Source organism: Rhodnius prolixus, unplaced genomic scaffold (assembly GCF_049639745.1).
Source record: "Rhodnius prolixus isolate KJV_2025 unplaced genomic scaffold, Rpr scaffold_8, whole genome shotgun sequence".
Classification (NCBI taxonomy): domain Eukaryota; kingdom Metazoa; phylum Arthropoda; class Insecta; order Hemiptera; family Reduviidae; genus Rhodnius; species Rhodnius prolixus.
Window position 1 is genome coordinate 6016348 of NW_027411593.1, and position 18746 is coordinate 6035093.

At 34.1% G+C, this 18746-nt stretch overlaps 1 protein-coding gene across 12 annotated transcripts in view; it reads left to right on the forward strand.

The window, feature by feature from the left end:
• The window catches only part of LOC141450764 (uncharacterized), an 84760-nt gene that overhangs the window by 61301 nt on the left and 4713 nt on the right, over positions 1-18746 (forward strand). For 8 of the 12 annotated variants that reach the window (XM_074121541.1, XM_074121540.1, XM_074121537.1 and 5 more), the window contains 2 exons: positions 8399-8595; positions 12847-12924. Coding sequence is in view for 3 of the 12 variants with exons in the window: in XM_074121540.1 (XP_073977641.1) it covers positions 8399-8446 (48 nt within the window). In the remaining 9 variants the exon portion in view is untranslated. Of the gene's footprint in view, positions 1-8398; positions 8596-12846; positions 12925-18027; positions 18393-18746 lie in introns of those variants that run through there. The other 4 variants (XM_074121539.1, XM_074121538.1, XR_012456305.1 and 1 more) reach the window with 3 other exon arrangements.

The window sequence follows — 18746 nt, forward strand, 5'->3', positions numbered from 1 at the left end:
TTACTTCTAATAATTGGGAATATTGTGATCGTTTTTGAAGTGTATTTTTCACTGGAAATTGAATTTATTTTATCGAAAAGTGTTTTCTAAATAATTTAATAGAGTTTCCTTAATACATGTGATGTAAAAAAAGTAAAGTAATTGCTTATATTTTCAGGCGGGCTTTACAAACATACTTTACTATAAAAATTTCTCATATTAACTATCAAATAAAATCTAAGGCTTAAGATCGGGGGAATCGAACCCACTAAACCAACAATACATCTTAGCTTTGCGGGTCTAGACTATATCCACCAAACATACTTTACTATAAATTTCTCATATTAAACATTAAATAAAATCCAAGGCCTAAGACCGGGGAATCGAACCCACTAAACCAACAATATATCTTAGCTTTGCGGGTCTAGCCTATAACCGCCTAACATTCTTTACTTTAAAGTTCTCATATTAAACATTAAATAAAATCCAAGGCCTAAGACCGGGGAATCGAACCCACTAAACCAACAATACATCTTAGCATTGCGGGTCTAGCCTATAACCGCCTAACATTCTTTACTTTAAAGTTCTCATATTAAACATTAAATAAAATCCAAGGCCTAGACCAGGGAAATCGAATCCACTAACCAACAATACATCTTAGCATTGCGGGTCTAGACTATATCCGCCAAACATACTTTACTATAAATTTCTCATATTAAACATTAAATAAAATCCAAGGCCTAGACCAGGGAAATCGAATCCACTAACCAACAATACATCTTAGCATTGCGGGTCTATCCTATAACCGCCTAACATTCTTTACTTTAAAGTTCTCATATTAAACATTAAATAAAATCCAAGGCCTAAGACCGGGGAATCGAACCCACTAAACCAACAATACATCTTAGCTTTGCGGGTCTAGCCTATAACCGCCTAACATACTTTACCATTAAATACTTTACAATATTAACCATTAAATAAAATCCAAAGCATACATCGGGAATCGAACCCACTAAACCAACAATACATCTTAGCTTTGCGGGGTTTATCCTCTTAACCGCTTAACGGCTATCGTGGCGACTCACTTGTGATGTCATTTGAATATTTTTTTTTGTAGAATTTGGTACTATCATGCGCAAGAAGACAGATTTGGCTGCTCATCCATTTTGTTCTTGGGGGAGCATCCTGATTTTCTAAAAAACCTAATTTTTTTAACGCCTAGAATTTCACTTAACGTAATTTTCACTAAATGGGTGGATAACGGTAGGCAAAGAAAACAAAACAAAACCTTATCGTACAGGACTACGGCACGTGGCCCCACCCTTTGATAAGAGTATTTCTTGTCCAGAGGTTTTGCAATTGGGTTGTAATTGGCTTAGTAGCCCTACTTTTGGGATAAAGCACCACCACCTCAGTGAAGAAGAAGGGCTGAATAGACCGGTTTTACAACACACTTCACACATATCCCTCTTTATTTCACAGTTGACAGGCCGATGGGGTACTTGGTGCTTTATACCTTTTTTGGTAAGATACGAAAATGGTAAACCGGCCCTTATAACTAAGGTTACAAAGAACTTCAGCTTTTGGTTACCTAAGGCTGGGTACTTAAACAAGACTCCTGTCACAATTGCTTAACCAGTTTCTGTCACAACTGTTATCCGTTTTATTGGATTAACCCCCTCCACCCCTGCTGTTCGCTATAAAAGGAGAGGGGAAAAAAACTTGAAGAAGATCTTTGTACGAGAAAATTCCTGTTTTTTTCGAAACAACTGCGTGGAAAAAAAATGTAGGGTATTAAGGGGTAACTAGGGAAGACGTTGGCCTTTCCGGTAAACTGCCATTTCAAAACTGTCTTGGAAGGAAAAGTATGAAAGTAAATGAACCAGCTGTTAGCTTTCACATGGCTTTATTATTCAACAGATTAAAAATACATTGTTCCATGTCTCACAAAATATTACATATAACTGACATGTTTTGCATATTAATTTTTATAAAGACACACTAGAATGGTCTACTTAATATAATGATCACAAACTAAATTTCTAAATTTAATATTAATTGCTGTAATAAAACACTCCCTTACTTGATTCATTACCTCTTAATTATTTCAATTTAAACACTTTACTATTTGAGCCGATCGACTGCACAAATCGATTAACTAAACTTTTGGAAATATCGTAAAGTTAAGTGACACAAAGCATTTGGTTCAATCATAGCTTTTTTTTTTATATGCTTGTAACCCCAAATAATAAAGATTAACACCATTAAACGACAAAAAAAAATTTGGGGGGGCCATTGAATAATAAATAATTTATTTCAAAAGCCATTTTGATTAACTCAGTGTCCTGATTCTAAAATCGTTACAATAATTCAACTCAAATTCACTGATAACGGTACATTTATTTGAATTTATATTATACGTAAGCGGATTTGTTTTTTTAAAGAAACACTACATTATTTCCAGGCATTTCTCCATATTTTTTGGTTTTATGGAGTTAATCGAGTGGTGCAGTGAACCGCCAATCAATAGGAGAAGTTTTTACTTACAATAAATACATAATACATGCATAATACAATTGAATGTATTTACAATGCAAATAAATTATTCATGCACAATCTATAGCTAACCGCTCCCTCCTGTAGGTTGATGGAACTTTCAGGCTAATCTGAACTCTTCTTCAGTATACTTGGGCCTCTATTACCAGTTAATGAAAGGTACAACTAACATTTACTAATCATTTGTCTTTCTTATCTTTGAAAATAGTGTAATTGACATGTAAGTAAATAGCTTGCAAAGAACGGGAGTCTAAGTAATACGTATTTCCTTGTGTGTGAAGTTGAGAAAGAAGTTTTCTGTTAGTTTGGTCTTGGGTGTGTAGATGGGTTGAAGTCGAACTTGTGCGTTCTTAGTTTATAGCTCTGGTTGAGGTTGATGTCGATGAGTATAGCCACGAAAAGGAGATATAAGTAGCTGTTAATCCATAAACAGGAGCGGAATATTAGTGATTTGATTAGGGAGGCTGAAGGACTGAACTAGAATAAAAGATACTATTACTGACTTAGAGTTTAAGGGCTAGTATTAACACTAACTCAGGGAACGATAACTAACTGGGCTAAACTAAATATAAACTATTTCTAAAAGAATTGGCTGAACTGAATGTCGAGTAGAGTAAGGTCGTGAAGAGAGTGTAAAAATGAATCCTCAGTGAGTGAATGCAATGTCCTGGAAGCGATTGCTTCTGTTCTTCTGAACCTACCTATCCATACTAAAAGAGTTGGCTGAACACTGAATGGCGAGTAGAGTAAGGTCGTGAAGAGAGTGGTAAGAATGAATCCTCAGCGAGTGAATGCAATGCCCTGAATGCGATTGTTTCTGTTCTTCTGAAACTAGCTAACCATACTAAAAGAATTGGCTGAACACTGAATGGCGAGTAGAGTAAGGTCGTGAACAGAGCGGTAAGAATGAATCCTCAGCGAGTGAATGCAATGCCCTGAATGCGATTGTTTCTGTTCTTCTGAAACTAGCTAACCATACTAAAAGAATTGGCTGAACACTGAATGACGTGTAGAGTAAGGTCATGAAGAGAGTGGTAAGAATGAATCCTCAGCGAGTGAATGCAATGCCCTGAATGCGATTGTTTCTGTTCTTCTGAAACTAGCTAACCATACTAAAAGAATTGGCTGAACACTGAATGGCGAGTAGAGTAAGGTCGTGAACAGAGTGGTAAGAATGAATCCTCAGTGAGTGAATGCAATGCCCTGAATGCGATTGTCCCTAGTCTAGCGCCCTGATTCTAGGGCAGCTCCTACTGTTCTGAGCCCTACCTGGTGGTTTTAACCCTTTTATACCTTTCACCAGCCACTTTACCATCAACTTTTCAAGTCTTTATTGAAACAAAATCAAATTTAAATTGAAACAAACAAATATGAAATATGAGTTTGAGAGATGAGTTATTCCAGCTTATATTTGTCATAATATTTTACCACAAAAATGTATATTTATTAGATTTGTGTCTGAGTTTATATTATTATTAACAAAGCGGGTGGCATGTGTGTGCAAAAATGCTAATCATTTGACATCATGGTAGAGAACAATAGACTGTTATTGTATATTGTGTTCTTCTAGTGGAGCGGGGGCAGTGAATCATGGGGGTGATAGTGTATGCGCTGATGTCTCTAAAATACTAATTTATTTTTTGTGTTTTATGTTGACATAAACCTCTCGTTGGGATAAATATTGCTTAAAAAAATAAATGAAAATAAAAATTGATACTAAAAAACACAAAGCCATCTTCTTGGTGTAGAAGAAGAAGTACTTGCATGAGAATATGGGGACTATGATGTCATTGTTGCAAGAGGAATATGTGGTAATGTTGGCAATATTAAATGAAACGGATGCACTCAAGTTTACGTCATTCACTAAATAATTTTCTGTCTTAAATAGACTTTAAGATTCCTTCGTTTTTTGGGGGGGATTAACTTACTTCTTTTTAAGCGGCGGTTACCTGCAGACTCTGTTCGAGTAGAAAAACACAAATTTTCACACCTCAAGCCCTCCCTCCACACTTTTAAGTCTTAATTTCGCAGAAGAGACTGGAGCATATTTACTAATTTTTGGGTGCGCCACGAATAGACGTTTGCGGCTAACTTAGATTGGCTAAGAGTGGACAGATGGTATCTACGAGGGTCGTTTGAAAAGTCCGTGCAAAGTCAGAGAGATAGCACCACTGGCGCGTATCGAGGTTATGTTTAGTTAGTAGCATCTCTTGGAAGAACACACACCAAGTTTCAGCCAGATCGGTCTATTTCTTTGTGTTTGGCATTCGTTTGAATCGAGGAAGTCGAGTGATTTTCAAAAAATGGACGAAAAACAATTTCGTGTGTTGATTAAACACTACTTTATGAAAGGCAAAACGCCTCAGGAGACTAAAGAGAAGCTTGATGAACATTATGGTGACTCTGCACCTTCGATTAGAACAGTTTATAAGTGGTTTCAAAATTTTCGGAGTGGCCATATGGGCACAAGTGACTCTGAACGTTCTGGACGCCCTGTTGAGGTTACTACTCCAGAAATCATTGATAAAATCCATGATATGGTGATGGATGACAGAAGAGTGAAGGTGCGTGAGATTGCTAGTGCTGTGGGCATCTCGAATGAACGGGTACATAATATTTTGCAATAACATTTGGACATGACAAAGCTATCCGCAAGATGGGTGTCGCGATTGCTCACGCTTGACCAAAAACGAAATCGTGTGAAGTGTTGCAAGGACGGTTTGCAGCTGTTCCAGAAGAATCCGCAGGACTTTAAGCGTCGTTTCGTCACTGTGGATGGAACATGGATACATCACTACACTCCAGAGACCAAAGAACAATCTAAACAATGGGGTTACCAAGGGGGAATCTGCGCCAAAAAAGGCGAAGACCGTTTCTTCGGCCGGAAAGATTATGGCGACTGTCTTTTGGGATTCGCAAGGAATAATCCTCATCGACTATCTGGAAAAGGGTAAAACTATTACAGGTGCATATTATTCATCGTTATTGGACCGTTTGAAAACCGAGCTGCAAGAAAAACGCCCACGATTGGCCCACCAAAAAAGTCCTTTTCCATCACGACAACGCACCAGCTCACACCTCAGCAGTTGTGGTCGCAAAATTAATGGAAATAGGGTTCCAACTCGTTTCACATCCCCCCTATTCTCCAGACTTGGCTCCCTCGGACTACTATTTGTTCCCCAATATGAAGAAATGGCTGGCGGGAAAAAGATTTTATTCAAACGAGGAGGTGATTGCAGAAACGAATGGCTATTTTTCAGACTTGGACAAATCCTATTATTCGGAAGGGATCAACAAACTAGAGCAGCGTTGGACGAAGTGTATAAGCCTAAAAGGAGACTATGTTGAAAAATAAAAAAGGTTTACCCCAAAAAAATTAAGTAGTTTTTATTTTTGCACGGACTTTTCAAACGACCCTCGTATAACATGATTACAAAAACTTAAAAAAAAAAAACGATATCAAAGATCAGTAAGCCATTTCATCGATATATCGACCAAACCTTTCTGCAATAAATTATAAAATTAATTCTATATTATCAATGTTGACCTATCGTGGGAACTATATTAAATACATTTATTTATATTCATACGTTGTTATATTTTATATTGGATATAACGTAAACTGCTCCGGCCCTACTCTAATTGACAGTTTATTTGAATTTGTTCATTTGAACTCTAAATAAAGGCTATTTTCTAATTGGCTATTTGGGATAGAGTAAAATTCCAAAATTTGAGAGTAACCGGAACTTAAGGTCATTATTAAAAAATAAGTTCTAATAAAAATTTAAAGAACGGGCTTTGTGGATAAGCTTTCACCTAAGCCACCGAGAAAAGTCGCTGATTTTCCACCAATAATCCATCTTCAAACCAATCTTCAAGAAACTTCCAGAATGTAACTGGGTCTCGGAAGTCTTCAATTAGGTTTTTAAAACCAGTTTACTCGTCTTACAGAACACCAAAGGAGTTTCCGTCCGTGGCTTTTTCTAAATCTTTATTTTTCTCCCTTTTATATGTTAAAAGAAACTGGAAAGAAGTTGTCTGTGTCAGTAGAGTAATATCGTGAAGAGAGTGGTAAGAATGAATCCTCAGCGAGTGAATGCAATGCCCTGAATACGATTGCTTCTGTTCTTCTGAACCTATTTAACCATACTTAAAGAATTGGCTGAACACTGAATGGCGAGTAGAGTAAGGTCGTGAACAGAGCGGTAAGAATGAATCCTCAGCGAGTGAATGCAATGCCCTGAATGCGATTGTTTCTGTTCTTCTGAAACTAGCTAACCATACTTAAAGGATTGGCTGAACACTGAATGGCGAGTAGAGTAAGGTCGTGAACAGAGCGGTAAGAATGAATCCTCAGCGAGTGAATGCAATGCCCTGAATGCGATTGTTTCTGTTCTTCTGAAACTAGCTAACCATACTAAAAGAATTGACTGAACACTGAATGACGTGTAGAGTAAGGTCATGAAGAGAGTGGTAAGAATGAATCCTCAGTGAGTGAATGCAATGCCCTGAATGCGATTGTCCCTAGTCTAGCGTCCTGATTCTAGGGCAGCTCCTACTGTTCTGAGCCCTACCTGGTGGTTTTAACCCTTTTATACCTTTCACCAGCCACTTTACCATCAACTTTTCAATTAGGTAGCAGTGGCGGAAGCTATCTTTATTTTAAGCTATATTTATTAATAATCTTATTTGATTGACACGTCCTGCTGAAGAATTATTGGTTTCGAATCGTTTTCAGGATGGAAATCGTTTCCAAATACTTGTTTGGACTCCATTCTTCTTCTTCTTGGTTCTCTTTCCTCCATGCTATCTGTTCTGGACCACCCTGTCTCCATCTTTTCCTCAGATCTTCCTCTTCCAACGTAAACGTAGACTTCCTCGTTTTCCACTTTTTCTTCAGTGTCATTCTTTTGACCTCATGCACCATTAGTTTTCCTTCTCTTAATGGGTCACAAACTTTTCTGAGGACCAATTTCCTATTCCAAATGTCCCAACTGTTTTTCATCATATAAAGTTAAGGTCTCACTTCTCCTGATAACTATCGTCCTTAAAATTAGTTTTATGCACTACTAACTTGGCCTTTCTCGAACTTTAAAAGTTAACAATTTGATCCATTTTGCCCCCCAACAAAAAAGCGAATCAGAAATATCTTTCTAAAAATTGTTTTTAAACTTAAAATAAAGCCAACAACATAATTCTAATAGCCATTAGGCTATTTTAAGACAAACAGAGGAATTAAAACTAAAGTTTAATTAAACTCTAATTTAACTGAATATAGTATTTCATTTCCGGTGGAATCTTTCTTTATAAATTAAAGATTTAGAACCTAGCTTCGTTCCAGTAAATCGAATCATTTCATTTGGTCCCATCATAAGGCTCTTAACAAGCGAAAAAGCGCCGACATTTTAGATTTTACAGCAAATTAATCGCTAGATACTGTTTAGGATTTTTTTTCATAAATAAATAATTTATGTATTTCCTCACGAACTGAGCCTAAAACTTTATAAGCGATAATTATCGGTTAGCTAATCGATAAGTGACCATCAATTAATAATTTATTACCCAAAATTACCGCATTTTCTTCTTCCTTTATCTTTGTTTTGCTTATTTAGTTTCTTTTCCGTGTATATTAAAAAAGTTTGCAAGACCAGTCTAGAATTTTTTAAGCTCATGAATTTTTAAGTAACTGCTTGCCACTTATTTAATTTATTAATTTTACATATTTATCAAAAATGTATTAACGTGATTTTTTTTATTTTTTTTTAAATGTGAGATTATAAAATTTAATCGATAAATATAAAGAGCTGATTACCACTTTTAGACTGTGCCTAAATTAATTTATTGTATTAATTATTTTGAACAGGATCATTCGTTCACTTTGCACACAAGTGAGAAAAAAGGCTCAACGTGATTGTTCAAGACAAAGAAAAATTGCTTACGACTAGGTTTTGCAAAAGACCAATTTCAATAATAACTCAGGTTCAAAACAACACGAATACAGTTCTAAACAGTGGCGCAGCTGGGGAGAGGAAACTGGGACTAACATTACATCAGAAAATCGTAAGTAACGATACTCATGATGATTCACGGCACAGAGATCATTTTGAGTCTAACTAATTTGAAACTCTTTTCAAACTACGGTTAGTGAATGATTGCAGAATATGCTTTATTTCAATTATTATTTGCCTAATTTTGATTTTATTGAAGAATTATGACGGAATAGAACAGTTAAGTTAAAAATTTCATTAATTTTTGTGGTAAAAATTTTTATTGCATAAATTGATTCTTTATGAAATACCTACGGAGGAAAAAATAGTGAAAAAATTCTAAAGTATTGTTTTAATGGAAATATTAAGCATTAAAAATCCTAATGGCGGATCGAAGAAGGGTCTAGTAGGCGTGTTCACTAGCCAATAGAATTGTAGGTAGGTGGGGGAATACCAGTTTCAATTACACGCCCACATACCACTTTCTACGTTCCGCCATTATGACTTTTGAGGCCAAAAATTGATATCAAAAATGTACTCTAGAATTTTTTCACTATTTTTTCCCCCATAGGTATTTAATAAAGAATGATTTTATGCAAAAATAAAAATAAATTATTTTTATAGTTTATTTTACGTTTCACCATCAACTACGGTTAGTGAATGATTGCAGAATATGCTTTATTTCAATTATTATTTGCCTAATTTTGATTTTATTGAAGAATTATGACGGAATAGAACAGTTAAGTTAAAAATTTCATTAATTTTTGTGGTAAAAATTTTTATTGCATAAATTGATTCTTTATGAAATACCTACGGAGGAAAAAATAGTGAAAAAATTCTAAACTATTGTTTTAATAGAAAAATTAAGCATTAAAAATCCTAATGGCGGATCGAACAGGGGTCTTGTGGGCGTGTACACTGGCCAATAGAATTGTAGGTAGGTGGGGGAATACCAGTTTCAATTACACGCCCACATACCACTTTCTACGTTCCACCATTATGACTTTTGAGGCCAAAAATTCATATCAAAAATGTACTCTAGAATTTTTTCACTATTTTTTCCCCCATAGGTATTTAATAAAGAATGATTTTATGCAAAAATAAAAATAAATTATTTTTATAGTTTATTTTACGTTTCACCATCAACTACGGTTAGTGAATGATTGCAGAATATGCTTTATTTCAATTATTATTTGCCTAATTTTGATTTTATTGAAGAATTATGACGGAATAGAACAGTTAAGTTAAAAATTTCATTAATTTTTGTGGTAATAATTTTTATTGCATAAGTTGATTCTTTATGAAATACCTACGGAGGAAAAAATAGTAAAAAAATTCTAAACTATTGTTTTAATAGAAAAATTAAGCATTAAAAATCCTAATGGCGGATCGAACAGGGGTCTTGTGGGCGTGTACACTGGCCAATAGAATTGTAGGTAGGTGGGGGAATACCAGTTTCAATTACACGCCCACATACCACTTCTACGTTCCACCATTATGACTTTTTAGGCCAAATATTCGTACGAAAAATGTACTCCAGAATTTTTTCACTATTTTTTCCCTCATAGGTATTTATTAAAGAATGATTTTATGCAAAAATAAAAATAAATTATTTTTATAGTTTATTTTACGTTTCACCATCAACTACGGTTAGTGAATGATTGCAGAATATGTTTTGTTTCAAATATGATGTGTCTAATTTTGATTTGATTGAAGAATTTTGTCGGAATAAAACAGTTAAGTTAAAAAAAACATAAATTTTTGTGGTAATAATTTTTATTGCATAAGTTGATTCTTTATGAAATACCTACGGAGGAAAAAATAGTAAAAAAATTCTAAACTATTGTTTTAATAGAAAAATTAAGCATTAAAAATCCTAATGGCGGATCGAACAGGGGTCTTGTGGGCGTGTACACTGGCCAATAGAATTGTAGGTGGGTGGGGGAATACCAGTTTCAATTACACGCCCACATACCACTTCTACGTTCCACCATTATGACTTTTTAGGCCAAATATTCGTACGAAAAATGTACTCTAGAATTTTTTCACTATTTTTTCCCTCATAGGTATTTAGTAAAGAATGATTTTATGCAAAAATATAAATACTTTATTTTGATAATTTATTTTACCTTTCATCATTAACTACGGTTAGTGAATGATTGCAGAATATGTTTTGTTTCAAATATGATGTGTCTAATTTTGATTTGATTGAAGAATTTTGTCGGAATAAAACAGTTAAGTTAAAAAAAACATAAATTTTTGTGGTAATAATTTTTATTGCATAAGTTGATTCTTTATGAAATACCTACGGAGGAAAAAATAGTGAAAAAATTCTAAACTATTGTTTTAATAGAAAAATTAAGCATTAAAAATCCTAATGGCGGATCGAACAGGGGTCTTGTGGGCGTGTACACTGGCCAATAGAATTGTAGGTAGGTGGGGGAATACCAGTTTCAATTACACGCCCACATACCACTTCTACGTTCCACCATTATGACTTTTTAGGCCAAATATTCGTACGAAAAATGTACTCTAGAATTTTTTCACTATTTTTTCCCTCATAGGTATTTAGTAAAGAATGATTTTATGCAAAAATATAAATACTTTATTTTGATAATTTATTTTACCTTTCATCATTAACTACGGTTAGTGAATGATTGCAGAATATGTTATATTTTGATTATGATGTGCCTAATTTTGATTTGATTGAAGAATTTTGTTGGAATAAAACAGTTAAGTTAAAAATTTCATTAATTTTTACTGGTCTAGTTCTTAATGAGCTTGCGTACAAATTGATCCTCCATAAATATACCAGATAGCCCATTTGGCTGTCTTGCTTAAAGTCACAGCAATTTCCTAACAATCAAAACCTTGAGGTTTTGATTTTGATTGCATCAAACAGCCTAACGAATTCAATTACGTGAATGAGGTTGGTGCCTATGTGCAATTTCAGGTGTAATTATAATTTGGATCGATCTCAATACTTATTTGAAGTGATAACTTTTACTTATGTTAAGTGGCTAAACATTGATTTCAGAAATTGCAATTTTTAGATTTGCAGGAAGCCTTTTCGGGTCTAAAATTTACTCTAAATTAGATCAAATATCCATTAAGGTTTTTTTCTCGAAAGAAATTAAAATTCTTTTTGCCGGGACCCCTGTCCATTATTTCCCTCCATTATTTGAATATCCATTATCCCAGGCAAGTGACCATGCGAGCGGAACAAATACGCTGTACTCTTTATACGTAATATTCCCACAAATACGATGACCTTTAGGGAAACAAGGAATGAACTATGAAAATGGAAATAGTAAATATAGAAAAAGAAATAAAATATGGGGATCTAACATTGGTATAAGACTATTATAGATCGCCCCTTTGCGCCTGTATTATATACAGACATTAGACAGTAGTTGTTGCACATTGCTTGCATCCGGTTTGACTAGAATTATTAGTCGAGGTGATGGGGGGGGGGAAGACGAGTTAAGTCATTGTTATTGAAGTGAAGTTTTTACCTTACTTACCTTCGAAGCCATGTTTAAGGGAATGAAAGGACATGTTTTTTAGGGTTTTTTTTGTTTACATTATTTTATTTCTATCTGAACGAGTTTTCTTTGTGTCTATGAGTCAAAGGATTCAATATTCTGTCCTACCTAAAGAGTCAAGGTCAACTATATTGTAATAACGTGCAAATTTTTAATGGAACTCCCAAGGTGTGTTTGGTTGGTCTTGTTTACTCTTGTACCAGTAAGACTAGTTTTTCTTTAAAAAAAAGAAAAAAAGAAGAGGTTTAAGAGGGGTTATCTATAATGGAAAGGCGGTAAAGGTAAGCAAACATTAAATATTGCCCTATGCCAGATCAATGCTACCTTTATAATTAAGGCAAAGGGCCGCACTCGTGGGGGGAATTGTCTCAGGAAATAGCCTCAACATTACGTCACCTCTGCTGGAACCACAAAATTTTACATGGTTATTAACAAATATTTAGTAGTTCCCACGTCCTCCCTCGCCAGTTCGCAGCTAAAAAAAAGACAATCCGGCTTTCTTCTTGTTGTTTCTTTTAATCGTTAAATATTCAGAGATGTAGACGCCACGATAGCCGAGCGGTTAGAGGCGAGACCCGCAAAGCTAATATGTATTGTTGGTTTTGTGGATTCGATTCCCCCGGTCTACGCTTTGGATATTATTTAATGGTTAATAAAAAGAAATTTACAGTAAAGTATGTTTGCTAGTCGCCCCCGTCCACGACACATAATTTGAGTAGTTGGATGTAAAGCCCGCCTGAAAAAAATAGGCAATTACTTTACTTTACTTTTCTTTTCAGAGATGTGAGGGATTGGCCCACAGCCCCCTAGCGCAGTGCTGCCTCCTTTGGGACACCTGACGGTAGATGAGGCAGTGAGTAAGTAATTAACTAATATAATGATACAAATTTATGCAGCGTTTTCTGTATAAATTTTTTTGTGTTCCTGTAAATGTTCGCTATTTGGACTTAAACCATTTTTTCTTCTAGTTCTGTGATAAATATTTTTTATTATATTCCTTTGCTAAGCAATAAAACTAATTGTGCCTGGTTAATTCATCCATGCAGTAACATCTAACAGAGGTAATTAGGTGAAATTAATTCCTTTATTAATTAAAACAGCAATCATAAACTACTTCTTATTCCACTCCGTGCGCTTTAAATTTTTTTTTTTAAACTTAATTATAGAGGAAATTTGTTCAACGTCTTTGCTAAATCTGAATTACTCAATTCTGAACAACTATCTTCATGTTCAAAGCAAGATTTTTGATTTTTGAAAAGTGTGACGGAATCGATAACGATGAAGATGCGTAGATTTTCTGCCAAAATTTGATCTTCAAAATGCTGCCCTCAAAATAACAACTTATTGTATATTAAATTAGTATAGTATTCATAAGTTATAATTACAACTTGTCCCAAAAATATAAAAGTTAGACCCAGCTAGATTTATTAACTACAGTTTACGTTATACATCTTGTCATCTGGTAATGATAAAAAAGTATAAGATGACCATATTTCCAAATATATGATATTAAGTTAGGAAGTAGTAAAAATCTAGGAATTAATATCCATCTGTTTGTCTATCCAACGTATCAATTATCTGGAGATGGTTTAGCCGGGTTCCCCTGGGGACATATGTTCCAGAAAAAAAAGAAGTCATTTATTTAGTTGAATCTCTGTTTGTACATATGTTCTTTTTGAATCATTTTCTAACCTAGTTATTAAAATCACCTTTGTGGGTTTGTTACTTTTTTTAATATAATAAGAACAGATTGACTTGTTTTGAATAGAGGTAACAATATCATCTTTGGTCGTAGTTATGTGACAGAAATCTTTGTTAGTCTCTTAAGAAAAGCCAATACTAGAATACTGATAATGGATGGAATAGATAAGTTTCAGAATAAACCATGGACGGATAGAAACTTTGTTTTTCGACGGATAAAATCGAAAGTTTTAGTTTTAGAAAAGCCAATACTAGAATCCTGATAATGGATGGAATCGATAGGTTTCAGAATAAACCATGGACGGATAGAATCTGGTTACGACGATCAAAGTAGTATTAGTAAGTAAGTAAGTATTAAAATCAAAATTTTAAACACCTTAAAGTTTAGTTTGGATTGGTATTTGTTGTTAGATGGGATCATTATACAGAAATCGAGATTGGGTCCAAGGTGCTTGATAGTACCTTTGATTTTATCAATTGTAGCACCCATTTGACCCCATTTTGGATTTTCATTCATAAGTCTAGTTGATTCAACTTTGACTTCCACTCATGTTTCTACCACCAACTACAAATTGCGGACTAAAATTGATTATAATTTGTGTTTGGTGCGAGCGAGAATCAAAATTTGTTCACATCAGAACTTAATTCGGTCTTTTATTGGTAATTTCCGGAACATAAATGTATATTATACATTTCTAATCAGATAAAAACAAATTTTATTTCATCAAAATGGAAGGTAACTTGTGTTAGTAGTCTAATATGGGGTATAAGAAGACGAAGTTAATGATGTACTCGCGTGCCTATTTATTTCTACTGAAACGTTTAAAAAAACCAAAATTAAAATAATAATAAACAATCCTTTCCAAAACTGGGCAGTAAAAAATTTGTATACATGTAGTGAAGGTCTTCTAAAGTGACACAAACAAATAGTTGTGTAGGAATAGAAATTATTAATTTGACTACTTACCGTCCGGACAGACACACGGGTATGTCTGTCTTAAGAAAGAAATACTAGCTGTGATGTACACACGCACGAACATGTTTTCGAAGGGTAGAAGGGAGGAGTTGATCCCTGTGTCAGTGTTAGTGTAGAAAAATCTGTACATGGAAGGGGGGGAAGGAACAGATATCCGTTTTTATGCAGATTAACTATAAAAATCTGGAAGAAGGATATTAGTTATACAGATGATATTATGTTATTTACTGTGACGCTGGGGGATACATCACACAACGTGTATAAAGTCGCGCCCAATCTCATAACTAGGAATATATTTTTGTGCATAACGCTCTAAAATCTCTGTTCGAGTTTATTTTTCATACTGTGGGTGGGGTGTTCCGTTTTGTAAGTCTGTCTGGCGCCCTTGTGTTTGAAGAAGGATGAAGTGGCGTACAACTTAAAGGAAACCATTTTGGCATAGAACTATCACCTAGCCTAGAAGATCAAGAGGCTTGTCGAAGCCGTACTTGTCTTCCCAAGAATTGGAAGAACTACAGAATCTGGAGTATAATTCCTAATAACAGTTCTCGAGGTTCTAATTTATAAAATTAAAAGAAATAAAATAAAAACAGTAATGCCTATATTTTCAAGCGGGCTTTACGTCCAACTACCACAATTAGGTTACTTGGACGGAGGCAAACATATTTTACTACTAAATTCTCATAGTAACCATTAAATAAGGTCCAAAGGTATCCAACACAGAACCGCAATACTTCATAGCTTTTGCGAACCTCGCCTCTAACTGTTCAGCCGCCATGGCTACTGAAACTTTCGAATAGACTTACCATCTAAAGGTGGATTTTAAGGAGAGAAACACGTACGTCTTGCTTCCCAAACTTTATACTTTATACTTTTGTATAAAAGACAACTTTTTAGTAGAAACTCAAGCTTTGAAGAAAACCAAAGTAAGCAATGGACTTACACAGCAGATTTTAAGCTTAAATTTTGAGACTTTTAGACGAAAGATCAAAACTCTCTCTGGTCAACAAAAGACTGATATTTATACTTCTATTTTGAAACCCATCTGGGCGTTTGAAACCCATCTGGGCGTATGGATTAGAGCTGTGGGGTTCATCCAAACGCTACACTCTAAAATACTTCGAACTATTGTAAACGCTCCATTTTATGTCTCCAACCTGGACTATACACACTGACCTTAACATTCCTTTATCGCACAAGTCGCTGAAAACAAGATACAGAAAACTCCACTTCAACCTGCAATCTTTTATAAATCCTCTAGCTCAAAATCTTTCTTCTAGAACTCTTCCTGATAACCCGGACAAGACGCCTTAAAAGACAGTGGCCTCGTGATTTCCTCTCAAGAGAGCGACTAACAGTCTAATGTTTTGGAGTGTTACCACTGGAGGTAACTTCTCCACTCGTTACCTTATCGTTTGTTACTCTGTTATCATTGTTACTTATAGCGCCAAAGCGCTGATTGTAACATAAATAAACGCCATAAAAAAAAAAAATTGAGAAAAGATAGCCAAAAACATGTTGGATAATTCAAGATGTGAAGAGAAATATATTCTTAGAGTAGTGGGTGCGGGGTTAACAAAAGATTTTTTTATTCCTATATCCGAGGACGGGACAATCGTCTTTCATTTGCGGCTACGTCTATTTAATTATCTATTTCTGTATTTAGCCGTTTGATTAATTATTTATTCTTGAAACTTTATTATTAATTATTTACTGTCATCATTGTTGGCGTCCTGTTTCCGCTTAATAACTTTTGTAGATCCCGCCAGTCCTCCTGCAGACCCCGTTTTCCTTTTTAATCATCACTATTGTCTGAACGGGATCATTAAGTTTTGTGTTCTTGTTATTTTTTTTTGTTCCTGCAAATTAAAAGTAAAAATTCCAAACATAAAATTTAAAAATAAGTAATTTTCAATGTATGTACAGTTCTTACATTTACTTATTATGGAAAGAAGAATATCGACGTATCTAAAGTATTATAATTCTTCTTGTTTAGGCGATGCAGAACCAGTACGGTTCTGGTCTGATCACTCCTGATTTCCCGATCTACAGTCATCATATCATTACGAAAATTTCAACAAAGAAAGAAAATAAGCCTCAAATATGAACTCCTACGATGCGTTATTTTAGGTTATATTGGGAGTAAAACAATTCATATCCTAAACTTAATCTAGCATAACTCCCTCCACTTTAATCCGATCATCATAAACACTTGCTCTAATGTAGACAATAACAGTCTTCATATACGACTAAAACATTTAACTCCAACGATGTTCTAGTTCCGGAGACAGTAGAAGCTAAAAATTTTATAGTTTTAACGTCTAAACTTGACGTTCAATATCCCACTCCACATTCATCAGATGATTATGAAAACATGAACAAATTTAGACAATATCAGTCTCTGTGAGAGACTAAAATATAAACTGCAACGATCTATTAGTTTAGGTAGATATTAATAGCAAAACTTTTCACACACCAAGGTCCTTAATTTAACCTTTAATATCTTGCTCTACATTAGTCATATTATTATGAAAATTAGTTTATATGTAGACAACTTCAGGCACTGTACAAAACTAAAATATTAACATTAACGATGTTTTAGTTTCGGAGATAATAGAAGCTAAACTTTAAATAGTTTGAACCACTTTCTATAAATTTAATATTCGCAATGATTTTTTCAGGGTACATTGTGTACTTGACAGTGTTGTCTCGTTACAGACTGTCATGTCCATTACCGAACAAATGAGCTGTAAAAAGCTCTTAGAAGGAAAAACTGTAAGGGCAGCAGTTGGATTAACGCGTTGAAATCCAGTATTCGCTAACCAATGCTACAATTCTCTGTATTTATTTGGAATAACAGCATAATGTGTAAACAGTAACTTTACTGTTTACACATTATAATTGTTATATTTAAACCTGAAGTTTTTTTAAGGGCATAATTTCATCTTTCCACTCGCCTGAACTATCATATTTTTGTGTTGTATTAATAAAAAAGAGTTGTTGATAGTATTAAATATAAAATAGTAGTTTTAATTTGTTGTACAGGTCAACATTTCCTTAGTAAATAGACGTTCTGTGGGCTAAAAAAATGTTAATTTCTTTTTATGTGTGGGGCCACCCAAAAATTTCCATTATTAAAATATAATTTTAATATTTTCGTTTTCTACGCAATCTTTTATTTTTTTTGTATTTTATTAATACTTCTTGGACATTTCTAGACCATTTTTGTTTTTCATAAAGAATAATTAATTTTAAACAGCTGAAATTGCGAAGGCAGTGCAGGTTATACATTGTAACCTTATCACTATTAGCCACTTGCTAGAACAGCACGTGCTCTCTTAATTTGAAATTCTTTTCTCTTGTTTTCGTTCGATTTCAGTTTTTTTATTTTAAATACTGATTATCTGAAACTACTTTACTTATCGTATATTATAATTTATCAGAATAGAACAAGAATATATTCTAGTTTTTCTCATATAATTTACTATCATCGGTCAAAATGATTTAAGAAGCTAATCTTTTTAATTGAGATGAAATTTCTCACAATGTGTTTTCTGCATTACCTATACAAGAAAATTTAGTGTGTCTTACATCAGAATCAGTTTCCATGAACTCGTTTATGGACAATTGGAAAACCTGTACCCGCAGGTGATACAATGTATTTTCCTTTTACTTCTTCCTTTAGTGCTTTCTTTTTTACTTCTCTAACCATCTGTATTATCGATTTCATCTTTATGTTTTCTATGTGGAACTAAATTTCTTCACAAGTAAACTCCAACAAATTTCATTTATCAATCAATTACTGATATCTATAAAGAAGTATAGAAATTATCTATACTTCTACACATTATCAGCCTTTATTCAAGTTCGGGTAAGTGTTGAGATTAGTCAGACTTTATTTTTTAAAAATTGCAGAATTAAAGTGAATTCTTTTTTCTATTTTTATTCTGTATCTAATGATACTTAATAGTCTTGATATCACCATCATTCTTTCTCTGATAC